Genomic DNA, 22,873 nt, shown 5'->3' with positions numbered 1-22,873 from the left:
CCGTGACATCGCCTCCCCTCTGGCACTAGTCCTGGAGTCAGAGACCACGTCACTGGGATGCGTCCGTTTCCACCCTGGAACGCATGCCAGCTGCGCTCCTATTGGGCGGAGGCGGAAGAGGGATGAGAATTACATTTTTTTACATTTTTTTACACTCAACAACTTTATTAGTATAAAAAAAGACAAACATATTTTGCCCATAGCTAAACTTTGCAAACAGACACATTGCTAGTTTAGTTTAGGGTTACATTAAAAACAAATGCTAATCACATTGAATAACCTTTGATAAAATAAAAATAAAAAGAGAGAAGATATTTTAAACAGTCACAAAACTCCATTTAGACTACAATCATTTTAGAAGATTATATTCTAATCTAAGTAGATAAGTTTATACAAAAATACTATAATATGAATATTTGTATCAAGCACTAACTTTATCCATACACTTGAATTATGTAGTCAGAGTATAGACTGAATCTATGTGATTGGCTGTATCATTGGATTTTACATGGGGGAATAGAAACACTTTATCATTAAAAGAGTTGATTATTGAGAATTTTTTCAGATGTGTATATATTGATTTTCTCTTATTCATAACCCATATATTGATGGCACAGAAGGACATAGAACAATTTTATTGTCAAAAAGTATACTTATATTCTAATATTCTAAACAATTAATAAATGAATAGTGGCATCATAAAGGACCCTCCTCCACTATAGAAAGTGGGAAAGGTCCCAATCGATATTCATACCGTGAGGCACCCTGGTTCTTAATGTGAAGATCCAGAATGCCTCACGTTGATCGAGCTTTTTGACTCTATCACCCCCTCTGGGTGACATCTGGATGGACTCAATACCTTGAAATTTAAAGTTTTTTAGTCCACCTTTGCTGCAGTTGGTGAAGTGTTTAGGGACAGGATGGTCCAAGTTCCCTTTGGAGATCAATCGGATATGCTCCATTATTCGCACTTTAAGGTTCCTAATGGTTCTTCCAACATATTGGCTGCCGCACCCGCAAGTGATGAGGTAGACAATATATGTGGATTTGCAGTTGATAAATGATCTAGTGGCATGAGATTTTCCAGTTTGACTGGATAAACATTTGTTTGATTTATTGATATAGCCACAGATTTTGCAATTCCCACAAGGGAAAGAACCATTAGGAACTGTATTACAATGTGTCGTTTGTGAGGAGAAGAGACTTGGGGTCAGGGAATTCGCAACCGTCTTGGCCTTCCTGTAAACAATATTAGGACCTCCAGTAACATATTGTTTTAATGTAGGGTCCAGGGAGAGTACCGACCAATGTTTTTTAAGGATATATCTGACTTGTTCAGCTTGAGAGCTAAATGAGGTAATAAACAGGGGTGTATCATTAAATCTTAAGCCTCTTTTAGAGCGGTGGAATAGTTCTGATCTATTAGTAGATGAGACCTCCTCAATTGCCCTATTTAAATCATCTGGTTTGTAGCCCCGTTGCACAAAACGATCAAACATTTCTTTTACACGTTCATTATAGTCTTCCTCATTGGAACAATTGCGCCGTAGGCGAATGAATTGGCCCTTCGGGATACCTTTCAGGAGGGGCCCTGGATGACAGCTGTTGGCACGTAGGAAAGTATTCCGTGAATTAGATTTGCGATAAATGTCGGATTGAATAGATAAATTCATATCAATGTATAAGTATAAATCTAAATAGTGAATGTGATGGTGATTATATGTGTACGTGAAATTAAGGTTGTAAGTATTAATATTTAAAGTGTTAATAAAAGATAAAAGTGAAGTGACATCACCCTCCCAAATGAAAATGAGATCGTCGATAAAACGTTTGTAAAAGAAAATGTGCTCCCTAAATTTGTTCCCATCTCCAAACACGTGGACAGACTCCCACCACCCCATGAAGAGGTTGGCGTAACTGGGAGCGAAGCTCGTTCCCATGGCTGTACCACGTGTTTGGAGATAGTGAACCCCATCAAACAAAAAATAATTGTGCGTTAATAAAAAGTGAATAGAATCTAATAAAAATGTTGTCTGTGCTGGTGACATATCTGTGCGGGAAAGAAAATGACCAACAGCTGATAATCCATGCTCATGTGTAATCATTGTGTACAAGGACGTCACGTCCAGAGTAACCCAGATCATATTAGGTTTCCATACAATGTGATCAATATATGTCAGGAGGTCTCCACTATCAAGTATGAAAGAGGGTAGAGACTTCACAATCGGTTGTAGAAACCGGTCGACATAGCGTGAGACACCATCTCCCAAAGATCCAATACTGTTGCAGTGTTTCACCATCTCCCGAAGATTCATAAAACTCTGATCCACCCTCCGGGGAGGCCTATAATATCCAGTATTGGATCTTTGGGAGATGGTGTCTCACGCTATGTCGACCGGTTTCTACAACCGATTGTGAAGTCTCTACCCTCTTTCATACTTGATAGTGGAGACCTCCTGACATATATTGATCACATTGTATGGAAACCTAATATGATCTGGGTTACTCTGGACGTGACGTCCTTGTACACAATGATTACACATGAGCATGGATTATCAGCTGTTGGTCATTTTCTTTCCCGCACAGATATGTCACCAGCACAGACAACATTTTTATTAGATTCTATTCACTTTTTATTAACGCACAATTATTTTTTGTTTGATGGGGTTCACTATCTCCAAACACGTGGTACAGCCATGGGAACGAGCTTCGCTCCCAGTTACGCCAACCTCTTCATGGGGTGGTGGGAGTCTGTCCACGTGTTTGGAGATGGGAACAAATTTAGGGAGCACATTTTCTTTTACAAACGTTTTATCGACGATCTCATTTTCATTTGGGAGGGTGATGTCACTTCACTTTTATCTTTTATTAACACTTTAAATATTAATACTTACAACCTTAATTTCACGTACACATATAATCACCATCACATTCACTATTTAGATTTATACTTATACATTGATATGAATTTATCTATTCAATCCGACATTTATCGCAAATCTAATTCACGGAATACTTTCCTACGTGCCAACAGCTGTCATCCAGGGCCCCTCCTGAAAGGTATCCCGAAGGGCCAATTCATTCGCCTACGGCGCAATTGTTCCAATGAGGAAGACTATAATGAACGTGTAAAAGAAATGTTTGATCGTTTTGTGCAACGGGGCTACAAACCAGATGATTTAAATAGGGCAATTGAGGAGGTCTCATCTACTAATAGATCAGAACTATTCCACCGCTCTAAAAGAGGCTTAAGATTTAATGATACACCCCTGTTTATTACCTCATTTAGCTCTCAAGCTGAACAAGTCAGATATATCCTTAAAAAACATTGGTCGGTACTCTCCCTGGACCCTACATTAAAACAATATGTTACTGGAGGTCCTAATATTGTTTACAGGAAGGCCAAGACGGTTGCGAATTCCCTGACCCCAAGTCTCTTCTCCTCACAAACGACACATTGTAATACAGTTCCTAATGGTTCTTTCCCTTGTGGGAATTGCAAAATCTGTGGCTATATCAATAAATCAAACAAATGTTTATCCAGTCAAACTGGAAAATCTCATGCCACTAGATCATTTATCAACTGCAAATCCACATATATTGTCTACCTCATCACTTGCGGGTGCGGCAGCCAATATGTTGGAAGAACCATTAGGAACCTTAAAGTGCGAATAATGGAGCATATCCGATTGATCTCCAAAGGGAACTTGGACCATCCTGTCCCTAAACACTTCACCAACTGCAGCAAAGGTGGACTAAAAAACTTTAAATTTCAAGGTATTGAGTCCATCCAGATGTCACCCAGAGGGGGTGATAGAGTCAAAAAGCTCGATCAACGTGAGGCATTCTGGATCTTCACATTAAGAACCAGGGTGCCTCACGGTATGAATATCGATTGGGACCTTTCCCACTTTCTATAGTGGAGGAGGGTCCTTTATGATGCCACTATTCATTTATTAATTGTTTAGAATATTAGAATATAAGTATACTTTTTGACAATAAAATTGTTCTATGTCCTTCTGTGCCATCAATATATGGGTTATGAATAAGAGAAAATCAATATATACACATCTGAAAAAATTCTCAATAATCAACTCTTTTAATGATAAAGTGTTTCTATTCCCCCATGTAAAATCCAATGATACAGCCAATCACATAGATTCAGTCTATACTCTGACTACATAATTCAAGTGTATGGATAAAGTTAGTGCTTGATACAAATATTCATATTATAGTATTTTTGTATAAACTTATCTACTTAGATTAGAATATAATCTTCTAAAATGATTGTAGTCTAAATGGAGTTTTGTGACTGTTTAAAATATCTTCTCTCTTTTTATTTTTATTTTATCAAAGGTTATTCAATGTGATTAGCATTTGTTTTTAATGTGACCCTAAACTAAACTAGCAATGTGTCTGTTTGCAAAGTTTAGCTATGGGCAAAATATGTTTGTCTTTTTTTATACTAATAAAGTTGTTGAGTGTAAAAAAATGTAATTCTCATCCCTCTTCCGCCTCCGCCCAATAGGAGCGCAGCTGGCATGCGTTCCAGGGTGGAAACGGACGCATCCCAGTGACGTGGTCTCTGACTCCAGGACTAGTGCCAGAGGGGAGGCGATGTCACGGAGATGCGACGCGTCGCCGGCGCGCATGCGCAGTGTACTCGGTTGGGCGATTTTGGCGCGAAATGGGTGTATTAAAGGTAAGGAGGTATAGTGATGTGGTACACCTTGATAAAGTCCCGTGGGACGAAACATGTCGGTGTGTGGGCTGTGTTTCTGTCCCTGTGCAATTATCCAATAAACCACCCTCAGTTTTAGCACGGAGTTGTGCCCCTTATTCATTTTTTCTACAGGACTCTCCCTGCAGATTTCTACTTCAGCTGTGCTCCTTGCTTCTCTACATTCTAACTGTAACTAGCACTAGCCTCGCAGCAACAACCTGTAGCAACAACATGCAGCAATAACACACCGCACACGCTGCACACGCTGCACACACTCTCCCACCTAAGGGCAGCCTCCCTATCTCGGGCCGTCCCTTCTCAATTACCCACTACCCTAACAGGGATTGGGGCCTGCCTGGGACTTGGGGATCCTCACCTGGTGCAGGAGCCACTCGCTCCCTGCACCCTTCCTTCCCCTTCCTGCTCCCAGTTCCAACTGCCGTTGCACAGCGCGCGAAATGTATCTTATTCTGGCTGTCTGGGAATCCTCCAGCCCTATTGGCTCCTATCAGGCACCTGGTGCCTGCCTCCCTAGGCCTCCTGGGAGTTGTAGTCCCGTGGGACCTGTCTGTGCATTGGGGCCGCGTGCGCCCTTGCCCTGCACATGCGCGAACACCTAATGGCCGCCGCAACCTTTTCCCCTGCTTCCCTACCCTCGCGCGACTTCTCCCTGGCTCTAGTGTACCTTCTGCGCATGCGCGATCCTGCGCACGCTCGCGCAATGTGTCATGGCGGCCCACGCTAGCCGGGTGCGCCGCCGGAGCTCAAGGGATGCCGAGCGCTCCCTGCACTGGCCCCCACCCTCGCGAAGTGCCGGCGGGTCCGTCGCTGCCTCCGACGGCACCCGCGACCACTCGGCACTCGCGGAGGGGGGTCAGTGAGTGCAAATCAAGACCGGGGCTACACTAGTATAATTATTACAGACATATACTCACATTTGGTATGTCTTTGATAAAGGTTTCAGTGAAAGAATGGATGTCCCTCCGGGTGAAATGTTCCTCAGGTTGAAGCACGATGGAAGAGTATTATGAAAGGGGAATTTTATTGACTCCCGACGTTTAAAGACACAAACAAAAGCAGAAACAAGAACAGAATACATATGCAGGTCACTGGACCTGACAGAAAAGGCTTTTGGGCTCTTGATATGGTGAATATAATACTTTATATCAAGGCAGGAAAACAGATCCTGGCTCCTGAAGGGCTGAACTGCGGAGTTCTTATGTCAGCGTCTCTAGTCGGTCTCCGGGAGATGACGTAGCCGCAACCGTCAGGTGAGTCCGACCTCACTCCTGCCTCTATTGATTCAACCTTGCAGTGGAGAGACCCTGATCGGTATATTCACCATATCAGAAGCCCAAAGCCCTTTCTATCAGGTCCGGTGACCTGCATATGTATTCTGTTTTTGTTTTTCACGTTAGGAGTCAATACAATTCACCTTTTATAATACTCTTCCATCGTGCTTCAACCTGAGGAACATTTCATCCAGAGGGACGGTCATTATTTCACAGACGCCTTTATAAAAGACGTGAGTGTATGGCCCTACTGATTATACTACTAAGCTGTGGACCAGGCAGGCTGTGCGATATGTTCTCCTTTCTTTTCCCTTTCGAGTAACTTTTTGGTATTGGAGAAGAAAAGGATTTCCCTGATTTTTACAGCAGAAATTACACAAGATCAGTGAGAGGAGCATAAAACTCAAGCGAAGAGAAGTGAGTATGAACTCTGTAGAACTACAAGAAAAGTTTCCGATGTTTGATTGTATTACACTATTTGTGTTTTTTTCATCCCACCCACATATTCCTTGGACTGACCCATTGTGCCCAAGAGAACCATCGACACACACTGACAATTTAGAGAAAACCCTTGTTTTTTTAGGCTGCAACCACCTGTTTCCACCTTGAGACACCACATCACTATACCTGACTTTCCTTATCATTATCACAGTTTAATGAAGAGGGTCCTGTTAAGTTTGTAGTGCTGATTGTATGCTTTTTTTCCTGTTCAAATATATTACATTATACCAATATCAGGAGGTGACAACCCACTCCCAGCGTTACATGATGGATTTTCCTTTCCTCATTGCCAGGTTTCCCAGTGGTTGTGCCGGAGGAGAGGTTAGAGATTAAGTCAGAGAGAGAAGAGGCCGACACTGAGGATAATCTGACCCCAATAAAGAGTGAAATAGATTCATTTCCTGTTGGGGGTAAGTACCCATACAGTACATCCTCACTTTATATTTATTCAATTTTTTTTAAACAAAATGTCATGACGTTTCTGCAATATTAGAGAAAATAACATTAAAGCACTGATATAATTATAAGCTACATGTTCTAATGAAAACGAGCAGACATGATTTGTGTACATTTATATTGAGAATGTTGTTGTTTGCTAGCACCAAAAACGACAAAATGTTTTCAGCACTTAAAAAACACCCCCAGCACTCAAAGGGTTAATAATCAAGTACAATCAATGACTTCTCCTCTCCCATTAGGAGTCAGTATAAAGTATTTCTGTACAGTCAGACTGTATCACAAGAACAGCTTCTCCGCTCTGCTTTACGTGATGGGTTTTCCTTTTCGTGTTGGCAGTTTTTCCAAGTGCTTGTACCGGAGAAGTTATTTAAGTCAGAGAAAGAGGATTCAAACACTGAGGAACATCTGACTACAATAGAGAGAAATAGTTAACTTTGCCGTCGATGGTGATTAGCATAACATCCTTTTGCGTAGAGAGAGGTTATCTCGTTACAAGTAGTATGGTCACCTTTATGGAATATTTCCGGGTTAATTGCCTCTCGTAGGAAGTCCCCAGGCCTGTTGGGTGTTCTGGAACAAGCCACATGCAGCAGGTAGTGGAGCATTATGGCTCTCTGTCAAAACGAGTATAACAGTTGGAAATGTAGCGTTATGGGTCTCTAACTATCAATGGATGGGATGGAGCGCATTCTGGAAAAAACAATACAATTCTGCCTGTGCTCCTAGACCATAAATGCGAAGATAATTCAGAAGCGGCTCTTATTTTTTTTGTAGCAAGAGTCGCTGTCCCCAGCGCTGTGGCCAACAAAGCAAATCGCTGCGGCTCTAGGGAACAGTGTCTGCCGCAATGGTTATGAGGGGGTGCGGGAAAGGGGGGTGGGGGGGCGTTCAAACGTCCGGATTGGACTATCCACTTGATGAGTTCATCATTAAAGATGGGTGAAATATTTTGGCGGATTTGGATCCACCTCGGATCGGCCGGTTCCTTTGGCCCAGAGATTTCCACCGATCAGTCCCAAAAAGGACGATCCCTAATGGTGGCTTAAAATATCCCCAGTTTTTTATTTAAAAAAATAATAGGTTTGAAGCGATAGAGATAGCTACTTGCAGGACTAATATTCTTTCCAGGGAGTGTGATTTTATGAAAATCCAGAAACTGAATGTTTCAAGTTCCTCTATTACGTCGTACTAATATTGTACCAAATACTAAACTGAGACATTGAAATGATAAATAATGTATTGTTGGGTGAGAGGGTGGTCACATATAGATTTGTTTTAGAAATAATATACACCAACGGTACTACGGAGTATAGCATAGTATTACCAGTACAACCACACTTTTGTAAGAATGTTTTAGCTGTGTCTTTTAACTTATTATTTTATTATTATCTTTTATTCGTAAAACTCCAACATATTCCGCAGTGCGGCACAATCGGGGTATGTACAGTATGTATGTTTTTATTTATATAGCGCCATTAATGTACATAGAATAGTAACATTTAGGAAAAGGAGTCCCTGCTCCGAAGAGCTTACAATCTAATTGGTTGGTAGGAAGAATGCACAGAGACAGTAGGAGGGCATTCTGGTAAGTGTGTCTGTAAGGGGCCTGTCACGCAGACCAGACTAAACCCCAATACTGAGGTGGAGAGCGAGTAACCACGCACCCGCAGTAGTGACAGCGTGCCCGGAGTGTGGATTTGGTAGCGTGGTCAAGGCCAGGGGTACCAGGGTAGGTAGTGTACTTGCCAGATCCGGGCGTAGAGAAGGTGCCGTAGTGGGGTCCGAAGCCAGAGGTCGAGGGTAACAGAGTTCCGGGTAGTAGAGGTCCAAGTGCCGAGTTCGAGTGGGTCTGAGAGGTAAGCGTGGTCGAGAGGAAGCCGAGGTCGTAGAGCCAGAGAGGGTAGGAAGACAAGCTGGTTCGGTAACAAAGCTGAAACAGAGAGAGTTAGGCACAGTATCCAACAGGCGATGATTCTCCAGGAAGCGCAAGGATATGTGAAGGTAAAAGAATATATTGATAGTGCAATATTGTATGTGATACTTATGAATAAGGCTGTTCTAATATAAATGTACTCACAAGCGTGAGAGGATTAAGGGCACATAAAGGTATCTTTGGGTAATCTAGATGTCACACAGCGGTCAGGAGTTCAGTTTCAGCCCCCATGTAGACTCCAAAAGACCTTAAATAAGAAGACTGGACATAGTGCAGACTGTATACAAAAGGATTTTAAAAGGTAAGTGGAAAATGTTACACTCACATGGTTTCAAAAGGTTAAAAGCATTTAGACCACACGTAGTGGATCTCAGCAGCCGGATAGGTAGTAGCGATGGTTCCCCTCCTCTGTGGCGTGCGTGTCACGGGTAGCGTTCCACCGGCACCGGAAGTGATGTCGTCTGCTTCCAGGGGTTCCGGCCAATGCTGAAGGTACCTCTCGCAGTGGATTTCAGCAGCCGGATAGGTGATGGCTCTGATTCTCCCCCTCTGTGGCGTGCGTGTCGCGAGTTGCGTTCCGACTGCACCGGAAGTGATGTCATCTACTTCCAGGGGTTCCGGTCGATGTTGACAGCGTCACTCTACGCGTTTCACCTATTCGGTTTCTTCAGGAGCCTGAAGAAACCGAATAGGTGAAACGCGTAGAGTGACGCTTTCAACATCGACCGGAACCCCTAGAAGTAGATGACATCACTTCCGGTGCAGTCGGAACGCAACTCGCGACACGCACGCCACAGAGGGGGAGAATCAGAGCCATCACCTATCCGGCTGCTGAAATCCACTGCGAGAGGTACCTTCAGCATTGGCCGGAACCCCTGGAAGCAGACGACATCACTTCCGGTGCCGGTGGAACGCTACCCGTGACACGCACGCCACAGAGGAGGGGAACCATCGCTACTACCTATCCGGCTGCTGAGATCCACTACGTGTGGTCTAAATGCTTTTAACCTTTTGAAACCATGTGAGTGTAACATTTTCCACTTACCTTTTAAAATCCTTTTGTATACAGTCTGCACTATGTCCAGTCTTCTTATTTAAGGTCTTTTGGAGTCTACATGGGGGCTGAAACTGAACTCCTGACCGCTGTGTGACATCTAGATTACCCAAAGATACCTTTATGTGCCCTTAATCCTCTCACGCTTGTGAGTACATTTATATTAGAACAGCCTTATTCATAAGTATCACATACAATATTGCACTATCAATATATTCTTTTACCTTCACATATCCTTGCGCTTCCTGGAGAATCATCGCCAGTATCTACCAAGAGGACAGACAGAGAAATCCTCACCGGGTTATAGCAGCATCAGTATATGTGTCTGTATAAGTATCACCTTTTGATTATCTTATCACTGTTTTACATTATATTTTTTCTTATTAGAAGTGTTTATATAAGTATCACTAATATCACTATTTTTAGCAAGATTTGATTTATTTATTTAGAGCGCCACTATTTGATAAGTTTCCTTTTCACAGTATCCAACAGCACTAGGCAGACGAACTATGCAGAGCGAGGTTGGAGAGGAATCACAGGGGTAATAAAGTGAGGAGGGCCAATGGGAGGAAGGGGCAGAGCAGAGGCGCGCCCAGGAACCCTTTGTGATAGGGCAGGGGTTAATGGCCTGGTTTGCTGCAGGTGAATGGTGGGAGGACGTGAGCCTGAGAGCTGAGATGGCCGGGGGGCGGAGCTACACGGCCAGTGCAGTGCATAAATTAAGTTGAGAGGCGCGCGCCCTGTAAGAGGAGCGGGCGCGTGTCTAGCTTCGGCGGCGTGCGTGAGAGCCGCAGGGGGGGTGGAGGAATGGCCTGTGATGCCACGCAGGGGCAGAGGAGTACGCAGCCAGCGGTACAGGTAAGGAAGGGCAGCGCCGAGGGTGTTGTGTGCCCTGATTCCTGACAGTACCGCCCCCCCTCGAGGATCGGCCTCAGGACGATCTATCCAAGGTTTGTGGGGAAACTTGAGATGAAAGCGTCTGAGCAACACTGGAGCATGAATCTGATCCAAAGGAACCCAGGTTCGTTCTTCCGGACCATACCCCTTCCAATGAATCAGGAACTGTAAACGACCTCTGGAAAAATGGGAATCCAGGACGGCCTGGACCTCAAACTCAGGTTGTCCCTGTATGGAGATGGGTTTAGGCCTTGGGTCTTTGGACGGGAAGCGGGTGCTCTGGGTGTAGGGTTTGAGCAAAGAAACATGGAAAGCCGTGGGTATCCTCATGGTCGGAGGAAGTCATAAACGGTAAGTGACTGGGTTAATGCGCTCGAGAATCTCGAAGGGTCCCAGGAATTTCGGAGCCAATTTCGGGGTAGGAGTTTTCAGGTGGATGTTTTTGGCAGAGAGCCACACCTTACTCCCTGGCTTGTATTCAGGTGCATCCTGACGATGCCGATCAGCTTGAAGTTTGTACCTTTGGGAAGCGCCAGTGAGTGCAGATTGAATTCTCCTCCAGGAGTGTTGAAGGACGGATACTCGCGTATCGGCTGCTGGTACCCCTGAAGAACTACTGGAGATGGGAAGACGAGCGGGGTGAAAACCATAATTTGCAAAAAATGGAGATTCTTGGGTAGATTCATTTTTGTGTGAATTGATCGTGAACTCTGCCCAGGGTAGTAAATCGGTCCAATCGTCGAGGGCCTCAGATACAAAACATCTCAAGTATTGTTCTAGATTTTGGTTCATCCTCTGTCTGCCCGTTGGTTTGCGGGTGGTAACCGGAGGAGAAGGAGAGGGCGATACCGAGTGACTTGGAGAAGGCCCGCCAGAATTTGGAAATAAATTGAGAACCCCTGTCGGACACAATGGACATGGGAATACCGTGGAGTCTAGAGACATCTTTGGAGAAAATGTCCGCTAGAACCGGAGAAGAAGGAAGAGCCTTGAGCGGGATGAAGTGCGCCTGTTTCGTGAACCGATCCACAACGACGAGTATGGTGGTCATTCCCTTGGAGGGTGGGAGTTCAACTATGAAATCCATGGAGATGTGTGTCCATGGACGTTCGGGGATGGGTAACGGAAGTAGAAGACCCGGAGGCTTGTGACGAGGGGTCTTATTTTGAGCGCAAATTGAGCAGGCACTGAACTCCTGAACCTCTCTACCCATTTTGGGCCACCAGAAGGTTCTTCCGATGAGATCCAGGGTTTTCTTAAAACCGGGGTGGCCCGCAGTCCTTGAAGAATGGCCCCACTCCAGAATCTTCTGCCGGAATTGTGGCGGTGCGTACAAAGTACCCTCCGGAACCTCTACGCCTCTGGGAATCTGAGATTGAGCTTTGATGATCTTGTCCAGGATGTCAAATGAGTTTGCAGAAATGATAAATTTGGACGGTAGAATGGTTTCAGGGATCTCTTCTGACCTCTCCTGTGGGGAGAATTGCAGGGACAGGGCATCGGCCTTAACATTCTTGGGTGGGTATATAGGATAGAACGTAATTGAACCTTGAGAAGAATAGTGCCCACCGGGCCTGACGCGACCCCAACCGGCGGGCTCCTTCAATATATAACAAGTTTTTATGATCCGTAAGGATGGAAATGGGTACCCGAGTGCCCTCGAAAAGGTGTCTCCATTCTAGAAGGGCCATCTTGATGGCCAATAGCTCTCTGTTACCGACATCATAGTTTTTCTCGGCCGGAGAAAATTTCTTTGAAAAAAACCCGCATGGGTGTAATTTATCTTGAGGTCCCGTTCTTTGGGAGAGTACTGCACCGGCTCCAGACTCCTAAGCGTCCACCTCGAGTATGAAAGGGAGAGAGGTGTCCGGATGACAAAGGATAGGTGCGGAGACGAAGGTACGTTTGAGGGTCTCGAAAGCAGTGGAAACCTTGGGCGACCAAATGGAGGGGTCGGCTCCTTTTTTGGTGAGATCAGTAATGGGGGCCACTATGGAGGAGAAATCCTGAATGAACTACCTGTAATAATTGGAGAATCCGAGAAAGCGCTGAATAGCCTTTAGCGTACTGGGCTGGGGCCATTTCAGTATGGCCTTCAGTTTCTCCGGATCCATGCTGAAGCCCTTGTCGGAGATAATGTAACCTAGGAAGGCTGTGGACCTCTGGTGGAAAAGACATTTCTCAAGTTTGGCATAGAGATGATTGAGGCGAAGATGGGCAAGCACGAGCCTAGTGTGTAATACATGTTCTTGAAGGGTCTTGGAAAATATAAGTATGTCATCTAAGTAGATGATCACGAAAACGTTAAGTACGTCCCGGAAGACCTCATTCATAAAGTCCTGGAAAACAGCTGGGGCATTCCAAAGGCCAAAGGGCATAACCAGGTACTCATAGTGCCCGCTGCGGGTGTTAAATGTGGTCTTCCACTCTTCCCCCTCACGAATGCGGATGAGGTTGTAAGCCCCCCTAAGATCAAGCTTAGAAAAAATGGTGGACCCTTGTAGTCTGTAAAACAACAAGATGAGAGGGGGCGGGTAGCGATTTTTGACTGTAATGCGGTTAAGACCTTTGTAATCAATACAAGGTCTGAGCGTACCATCTTTCTTTTTCACGAAGAAGAACCCCGCACCGGCAGGGGAGGTAGAGTGTCGTATAAAACCTTTCTGGAGATTCTCCTGAATCTAATCCGCCATGGCGGTGGTCTCAGGGACAGACAGAGGGTAAGTTTTGGATTTGGGCAAGATCGCCCCTGGAACCAGAACGATGAGGCAGTCGTACGGGCGATGCGGAGGTAAGAGGTCGGAGACGTCCCGGAAGACCGCGTATGCCTCCGGAAGAGAAGAGGGAAGAGTGGGAAGTAACTCCAAGCCGGCAAGAAGGATAGCGGAACTGCCTTGTTCCAAGGGGGATTGCCACTGGATGGGTACCCGATCCGTCCAGTCAATGCGCGGGTTGTGCCTCTGTAGCCAGGGCAGGCCGAGGATAACTTGGACCATGGGGGAGTGGAAGACATCAAACGTGAGGCGTTCGCAATGACCGTCCTTCGTGGACAAGGTAAATAGAGGGGTCTCCAGCGAGATGAAGGCCGGCTGTAGAGGGCGTCCGTCAATGGCCTCTAAGCCTATGGGTGACCTCTTCTCGATCATGGGAATATTGTTCAAGGTAGCGAACTTCTGGTCTATGAAATTCCCTCCTGATCCCGAGTCGAGGAAGGCCGAGGTGGAAACCTGGAAATCTGTACCTTCCAGGGTAATCGGTAACATAATCCTCTTTGGGAATTCTTCCTTGGAAAGGGGGCGAGAAGTGATCGTACCCAGGGAGAGCCCCACATTACTCACTGGGTTTCCCGGCCTCAGCGGACAAGCGCGTACCTGATGTTCTGAGGATCCACAGTAAAAGCAGAGACCCTTATTCCTACGACGAGTCCTCTCCGCACCCCGAAGTTGCTGCCTGCTTTCTGCATGGGTTCGGAAGTATCTAGAGGTGGTAGGATAGCCGGAGGACTCCTGAAAGACATGGAAGGATCCGGAAAGGATACAGGAGTGACAAACCGGGGACGCTGGCGTTCGTGTCGTCTCTGTTGCAGGCGCTGGTCCACCCGAATACAAAGGGAAATCAAGTCCTCCAGGGACTCTGGCTGAGGTTGAGTCGCAAGTTCATCCTTCACAGGCTCGGACAACCCCTGCCAGAATACAGCAGTCAGAGCCTCCTCGTTCCACCGAATCTCCGCCGCGATGGTCCGAAATTCTAAAGCGTATTTCGCTACGGACCTATGACCCTGGGCCAGGTACATCAGAGCAGAGGCTGCAGTATCCGAGCGAGACACCTGTTGGAATTCCCTCTTGAAGCGGGGGTAATCCGTGGTAAACTCAGGCCGTACGTCCCAGATGGGAGAGGCCCAGGCCAGGGCGCTTCCTGTCAAAAGAGAAAAAAATGTAGCCCACCTTGGAGCGATCAGGGGTGAAGTGACTAGGAGTCAGTTCAAATTGGAACTCAAACTGGGTCAGGAACCCTCGACAAGCCTGGGGGTCTCCTGAGTATGGTTTAGGTGCGGGAATCTTTGGTTCCGAGGCGGTAGCCCCTTCATGACTGGGCGGGGTTAGGCGCGGGGTGCGTGGTACTCTGGGGGCAATCTCCTAGAGTGTAAGGTTAGAGAGTTGCTGCGTGAGAGTGGCTACTTGGTCTCCAAGAGTCTGACAGTGTTGTGCCAGAGCCGTCAGTATTTGGTTCATGTCCAGGGGGGGTCTGCGTCGGTTGGGCTCTGCATAATGTCACGCTGTTCTGCCCGCAGACCAGACTAACCCCCAATACTGAGGTGGAGAGTGAGTAACCACGCACCCGCAGTAGTGAGAGCGTGCCCGGAGTGTGGATTTGGTAGTGTGGTCAAGGCCAGGGGTACCAGGGTAGGTAGTGTACTTGCCAGTTCCGGGCGTAGGGATGGTGCCGTAGTAGGGTCCGAAGCCAGAGGTCGAGGGTAACAGAGTTCCGGGTAGTAGAGGTCCAAGTGCCGAGTTCGAGGGGGTCCGAGAGGTAAGCATGGTCGAGAGGAAGCCGAGGTCGTAGAGCCAGAGAGGGTAGGAAGACAAGCCGGTTCGGTAACAAAGCTGAAACAGGGATAGAGCTAGGCACCGTATCCAACAGCACTAGGCAGACGAACAATGCAGAGCGAGGTTGGAGAGGAATCACAGGGGTAATAAAGTGAGAAGAGCCAATGGGTGGAAGGGGCAGAGCAGAGGCTCGCCCAGGAACCCTTTGTGATAGGGCAGGGGTTAATGGCCTGGTTTGCTGCAGGTGAATGGTGGGAGGACGTGAGCCTGAGAGCTGAGATGGCCGGGGGGCGGAGCTACACGGCCGGTGCAGTGCATAAATTAAGTTGAGAGGAGCGGGCGCGTGTCCAGTGTCGGCGGCGTGCGTGAGGGGGGGCGGAGGAGACCGCAGCCTGCGGTACAGGTAAGGAAGGGACGCGCCGAGGGCGGCGTGTGCCCTGATTCCTGACAGGGCCAAGGTTTATGTATGAGGTGTTAATTGTCAGCCTTGGAGCTACGCATATGCAGGTGTGTTTTGAGGTGGGTCTTAAATTCTGGATAGAGAGGGTGCTAGTCAGATATTGAGGTGAAGGGCATTCCAGAGGTGTTGGGGCAATCAGTGAGAAGGGTTTAAGGCGGGAGAGGGCTTTAGATACAAAAAGGGGTAGAGAGAAGACATCCTTGAGCAGAACGCAAGAGTCGGGATGGTGTATACCGAGAAATTAGGGCTGAGATGTAGGGATGGCCAGAAGAGTGTAAGTGAGGTGGAGAATTGAGTGTGAGATCCGGGTTTCAATAGGAAGCCAGGAGAGGGAGTTCAGGAGGGGAGACGCTGGGACAGATTTCAGAAATAATAGAGTGATTCAAGCAGCAGCATTTAGAATAGATTGTAGGGGAGTCCGGTGAGAGGCAGGAAAGAAGAGGTATAGAATTATGTATATTTCATAAACCGTTACATACAAATGGGGACAGACGTGCCCAAAATGATACAAAGAGCAAAAGGGGGACCTGCTCGTGTGCGCATACAATCTAGGGGAATGACCGACAATCTTGAAACAAGACGGTAAAGTGGCTGCTTATTGTAGGATGGAGTATATCTTGGGTTGAAATATGGCACAGCCTGAGAGCTGATTACATTAAGGTTTGGGAGGGGAATGTTACATCGAGTATAGATTGGTCCAGCCGTACAGCAGGTCCCGTTGGGGAGGGGGGGAGTTGGATGCTAGAGGTATGACAGATCGGCTTTTCCTTGAAAGATGAGTTTTCAGGGAGTTTTTAAACATTTGTAAACTGGGAAGAGTCTGATGGTATGTCGTAGGGAATTCCAGAGAAAGGGGGAAGCACAAGAAGTCTTGTAGGCGGGAGTGAGAGGAGGTAATGAGGTAGGAGGAGAGGCGGATGTCGTGGCCGAATAAAGGGGGCTTTGAGGTACCGAATATATTGGGGGGTGAGGGTTGAGATGTAAGTCTGAGCTAGGGTTTTACAATTTATTCTAGGGGATATAGGAAGCCAGTGTAAGGATTTGCATAGTGAAGCAGCAGAAGTGGACCAGTGAGTGAGAAAGATGAACCTGGCAGCAGCATTTTGGATGGATTAGATTTGGGATAGGTGGACAAGGGGAATCCCAACTAAGAGAAGGTTGCCGTTATCAAGACGGGAAGAAATGAGCGAGTGAATTAGGATTTTAGTTGCATCATGAATTAGAAAATACTGTATCTGGGCGATATTTCGAAGGTGGAGATGGCAGGACTTCGTGAGCAAGTGAATGTGAGGAATGAAGGAGAGATTATAGTTAAAAATGACCCCTAGACAGTGGGCTTAAGGTGTCGATGAGTTTATGGTTTTATTGATAGTGAGGGAGAGTGGGGATGTAGCTGTTGCAGTGGAATGGGGAAAGCGTAGTTGTTCTTTTTTAGACATGTTAAACTTCAGGAAATGGTGAGACATTCAGGAGAAGATTGCAAAGAGACTGTTGGAGACAGCACAGGAGAGAAGGGGAGAGGTCAGGGGAGGAGAGAGAAATGTATGTGTCATTGGCATATAGATGATACTGAAAGCCAAAAGATTCTATTAGTTCAGCAAGAGAAGAGGTGTACAGTGAGAAGAGCAGATGGCCAAGGACAGAGCCTTGTGGCACCCCAACAGAACAAGGGGCTGAAGATGAGGAGACACCAGAGAAGGAAACACTGAAGGAACGGTTGGAAAGGTAGAATGTGAACCAGGAGAAGGCTATGTCACGGAAGCCAGTGAAGTGGAGAATGTTCAGAAGGGGGTGATTAACAGGGTCGAAGACAGCAGAGAGATCGAGGAGAATTAATAGGAAGAAGTGATTTAGCGGTGAGTAGATAATTGGCCATTTCTGTTAGTGCTGTCACAGTGGAGTGTAGAGGATGGAAATAAGATTGCAAGGAGTTGGAGGAAAGTGAGTCAAGCAGTTGTATGCAAATAGCTCAGGTAGCTTGGAGGCAAAGGGAGAAGATAAATAGGGCATAGTTAGAGAAGAAGATTGGGTCAAGTGAGGGTTTCTTTGCATGGATGTAACAAATGCATGTTCGAAAGAAGATGGGAATGTGCCAGAGGCGAGATTGAGGTTAAAAAGGTGAGTTAGGATGGGTCTGCCAGAGAGGGTGCAGAGGAGATGTGATGGAATAGGATAAAGGGGACAGGTAATCGTAGACCTCGTACTCAGTCACAGGGGAAAAATGAGCTGAGAGTGGATGTAGGCATGCAAGGGGAGGTAGGTGTTGCCTGTGAAGCTTGACATGAAGAGATATCATGTCTACTTGACTTAATCTTGTCTGAAGTAGGTGGTGTGGTCTTGAGCCATGAGAGTAGAAGGATGTGCAAGTGTAGTTGGGCGGAGAAGGGAGTTTAATGCGGCGAATAGGCTTTGAGGGCTTATCAATGTCGGTGTGCTGTATGGTGTCTTCCAATGCTAGGGGTATGTATGCATATTTTTATTTATACAGCATCACCAATGTATGTAGCACTTTCCATAATTATCTGAAAGTATTAAGGGCATAGAAGTATAATAAATAAACTCAAACAGTGACAATACCCGAGATTTGCTTTCTTCTCATGAGAAAGGGTGCAGAGTGAAGAACACTACAGACCCATTGGGAATCTCCTTGGAAGAATTTGTTCTGTGAGATAATTCTGATTGGGTATTTGACCTGTTTTCCGCACTTGTATTGTCACTGTATGAGTTTATTTATTATACCTCCTATCCAGTTTGCGCGTAATACTTTTCACATACATCCTGTCATCTTGGAACGGGTTTGGAGACAATTTGTATTAGCAGCATCTGGGAGTGGAGCCTTACCCTATTCAGTTTTATATATTTTCACAGTGTTACTAGTTTGTGGAATATATTATATATATTTTTATCAGTGTGTAGTTTGGTTTGAATTAGCAAGAGAGTACAGGGAGATAATAAACACAGTTTCACAAGTGCATTAAATAGAAAGTTAAGCAATGGGGACTAGAATCCCTGCCCTACTGAGTTTACCATCTAAATGGCATAATGGGAGACTTGCCGAATACAATAGGAGCAAGTGCAATATAAAATATTTTGAGGGAGCAAGAAAGTGAATTAGAAGTGCAAGGACTAGCCACGAGTTTTTAGATGTGACCGTACAGACAAGACAAAATGGAGCAGAGAGGAGATAGCCCTCAGCAGAGCTAGAAGGGATGTAGCAAGAGTTAGAGCGGGGATGTAAGGAGATAGAAGTATTTAGAGCCTTAAATGAGAGGAGGAGAACCTTATAAGTAATACACAGTTTGATTAGGAGACATGGAAATTATCTCAGGAGAAGAGGGGCAGGGACAGACCAAAAAGAGAGTGAGATCTCTAGTAGCGGCATTTTTAACAGATTGTACTGTATTGATTTGGGACAGAGGAAGGCCAGAGAGAAGAAAGTAGTAGGGGGATGAGGATATGCACGAGTGTTTTAGGAAAGGGTAGATTTTGGAAATGTTGCAGAGCGAAAATCTGCAAGATTTAGCAACAGTCAAAATGTTAGAGGAGAAGGCAAGGGAGGAGTCAAATATTACTCCAAGGCAGCGCGCTTTGGAATTTGAATGAATAGTATTTTCATTGACTGTGACATAAATGTGACACAAAATGGAGCAATTTAGCCTTGTCTCAGTGGGTCCTGTGACTGAAGACTGCCTGTACATGGGCATCGATTTTTGCACTTCAGATTTTGGTCTGACTGGTTTGATATCATTAAGTCACTAATATGATAGACCAGAGGTTCCTTAACTTTACTTCTCATGGACAATTTGGAGGATGTACGTGTACATTTAGACCATCAACAAAGTAATAAATACAAATTATATGTGTATTAAAATGAATTCACTGTGTGAATTGTCAGAGCCAAATTTCGATTCATTGGGGACCACCACCAAAGTCATTGGAGGCCACTGGATATCCAGCAGCCACAATTTTAAAGCCATGGGTATGGAGTAAAGAAAACATTGTGTTAATTATATAGTGATAAAGTAAATTCTGCAAAGTATTTTTTATTCGTAATTTGCTTTCAGTAATTTAATTTACAGACTGATAACATTTGAGTTCTGTATTTTTTGTTTACTTTTGTTAGAGAACTGCCTGCACGAGGAACAGAACTGGAGCTCTGATATGTCCATGAGCTGGCTGGCTCCCTGCAGCCCAGAAGTGCCAAAAACGATTGAGTCCTGCCACATATTGGACATGTACAAGGACCCAGTGCCACGTGATGGTGAATTTACAGGCCTTGTACAGAACGCAGAACAGATTGACTCTACGTACGTGTCAAGCAAAATACGTGAAAGAGATGCAAGAAGAAACAATGGTGCCCAGCTTTCTGTCTGTTGTGAGTGTGGTAAAAGCTTCTCCTTGGATACGGACCTTGCCACACACCTCTGTGCTCATACGAGAGAGCAACCCTTTACGTGTACAAACAGTGAGAAAAGATTTTCACTGAAGGGGAAACTCCTTCAACACCAGATAATTCACACAGCAGAGAATTCTTTTAATTGTACAGAGTGTGGGGAACAGTTAAGTACTAAGAGTAGGCTCCTCAATCATCAGATAATTCATACAGGGGAGAAACCTTTCACATGTGCAGAGTGTGGGAAAAGCTTTTCTTATAAGAGCCACCTCTTAAATCACCAGAGGATTCACACAGGGGAGAAACCTTTCACATGTGCAGTTTGTGGGAAAAGCTTTTCTCAGAAGAATGACCTGCTCTCACATAAGAGAATTCACACAGGGGATAAACCTTTCACATGTACAGAGTGTGGGAAAAGTTTTTCATGGAAGACCAACCTCCTCACACATGAGAGGATTCACACAGGGGAGAAACCTTTCACATGTACAGAGTGTGGAAAAAGCTTTTCACAGAAGAGCAGCTTCCTCAAACACCAAAGTATTCACACAGGCGACAAGCCTTTCACATGTACCGAGTGTGGAAAAAGTTTTTCATGGAAGAGCAGTTTCCTCGAACACCGTAGGATTCACACAGGGGAGAAATCTTTCACATGTACAGAGTGTGGGAAAATCTTTTCTTCGAATAGTGACCTCCTCGTACACCACAGGATTCACACAGGTGAAAAACCTTTCACTTGTGCAGAATGTGGGAAAAGCTTTTCTCGAAAGAATGAACTCCTCTCACACGAGCGGATTCACACAGGGGAAAAACCTTTCACATGTACAGAGTGTGGGAAAAGCTTTTCAGGGAAGAGCAACCTCCTCGGACATGAGAGGATTCACACAGGGGAGAAACCTTTCACATGTACAGAGTGTGGGAAAAGCTTTTCATGGAAGAGCAATCTGCTAACACACAAGAGGATTCACACAGGGGAGAAACCTTTCACATGTACAGAGTGTGGGACAACATTTTCTAATAGAAGCCACCTCCTCAGACACAAGAGAATTCATGCAGATGATAAACTATTTGCATGTTCAGAGTAGGGTGTGGGGGCAGTTGTGGACCTGGAGGGTAGTTATGACCCTGGGAGGATAAAGCCGTTATTAAAGGGGGAGATAGTTATGGAAGGAGGGAATAGTTATGGACCCAGAGGGAGATAATTTATGACCTTGGGAGGGGGTAGTTATGGACATGGGGTGATAGTTATGGATCTAGGGGAAGGGGGATAATGAAGTATGGACCTGGGGGGTAGTTATGGGCCTGGGGAAGGGTAGTACAAGGAAGTATGTGCTTGGGTTATAGGTAAGGGTCATGGGGTAGGGAGGGCAAAACAAGTGGGTGGGGCATCAAGTATGCCTACCTGCTGCCTTGGAGGATTGAGGTGTACCTTCCACCTGCTTACAGCAGGCTGCCTCTAACAGGAACATCTGCAGACTGCCTCCAGCAGACCCCCTGTTACAACACCCTCCAGCAGGCCCTTTCTGCTCTGACAGGCACTTCTGCAGATCTGGCACTACATGTTAGGGTTGCCGGCACAGGTCCCAGGTTCCTTGACTCAACAGACCCAGGACAGGATTCCTGACTGTCCCCTCCTTTCAGCGGCCCTGCTTTTTCAATCTAAGCCTAAGGTATAAGAGAGTATGCCTTACATTTGTCTATACTGTACTGGCCTAAAAATGAAGACTGCCATATGGATAACTCTGGGATTCTTGGTCTTGCTGCAGAGATAAATGGTATGAGCCATTTCCATTCCTCCAAACTACATAACCCCCTCTTTGCATTGAAAGACATCTCCCTCTGTACTCATATACACAATAAAACCAACAAAACATTTTCTCAAACATTTAAAAAATGTGATCTTTCAACGCCTAACACTTTTCAATTTATTCTCATTTATATCTACTAATACTCCAGTGACTGATTATATTAATTAATATTAATTAATATATCCTCCCCTTTTTATTCTATTATCTTCCCAGATAATAATAACCTACGGGAGACTCTATGAAACTTATATGGCCTCTTCCAAGTGAGTGTTAACACCATTCCCTATAAGACCATGACCATATACTGAAACCCAAAGATAAAGAAAGCAAAAATAAAAATGTTGCTGAATTTGGCAATTGTCTCATGTCATTATATATTGTTTCCTTTTATAGTCTCAATTGATCAATCGCTGGACACCTGGAATAGATTAAGGTGGAATGTTAGTTTTTAGCAGTTAATTATACTTTTACTTCTTATTATTGAAACATGACAGCCCCTTTTTTATGGAGTTTGCAACCCCTTGTATGGGTCCTTCATACTTTCCTACAGTCCCCTTGGAACGGCCGGTTTGATATATTTTAATAATTTTATAATTATACTTTACTCTTAAACTTTTCCTTCCATAACTTTTTTTTCTTGTAATTCTGGAGGTGACATCTGTGTTCTTCTCTGGCTTAATCTTAAAGAATTGCTACTTCCTTTCACTTCAAATGTAATATATTGTTTTGCAGCATTTTCAGTACATTTAAAAGTTAACTTGTATTTGCCTTTTAATTTCCTTTTTAAAATTGATATAGGACACGAGTTA

The 22,873-nt window shown here is 45.2% G+C and overlaps 1 protein-coding gene across 1 annotated transcript in view; it reads left to right on the top strand.

The window, feature by feature from the left end:
* Positions 1-22,417, top strand: part of LOC142488355 (uncharacterized) — a 47,325-nt gene extending 24,908 nt beyond the window's left edge. Inside the window, exons 3-4 of the mRNA XM_075588775.1 lie at positions 6,810-6,926; positions 19,990-22,417. Of these exons, the coding sequence (XP_075444890.1) occupies positions 6,810-6,926; positions 19,990-21,341 (1,469 nt within the window). The 3' untranslated portion in view covers positions 21,342-22,417. The remainder of the gene's footprint in view (positions 1-6,809; positions 6,927-19,989) is intronic.
* The last annotated feature ends 456 nt before the right edge of the window (positions 22,418-22,873 follow it).

The sequence above is a fragment of the Ascaphus truei genome, chromosome 2 (assembly GCF_040206685.1).
Source record: "Ascaphus truei isolate aAscTru1 chromosome 2, aAscTru1.hap1, whole genome shotgun sequence".
NCBI classification, from domain to species: domain Eukaryota; kingdom Metazoa; phylum Chordata; class Amphibia; order Anura; family Ascaphidae; genus Ascaphus; species Ascaphus truei.
Note: the sequence above shows the minus strand (reverse complement) of the source record. Positions and strands in the feature narration are given on the sequence as shown.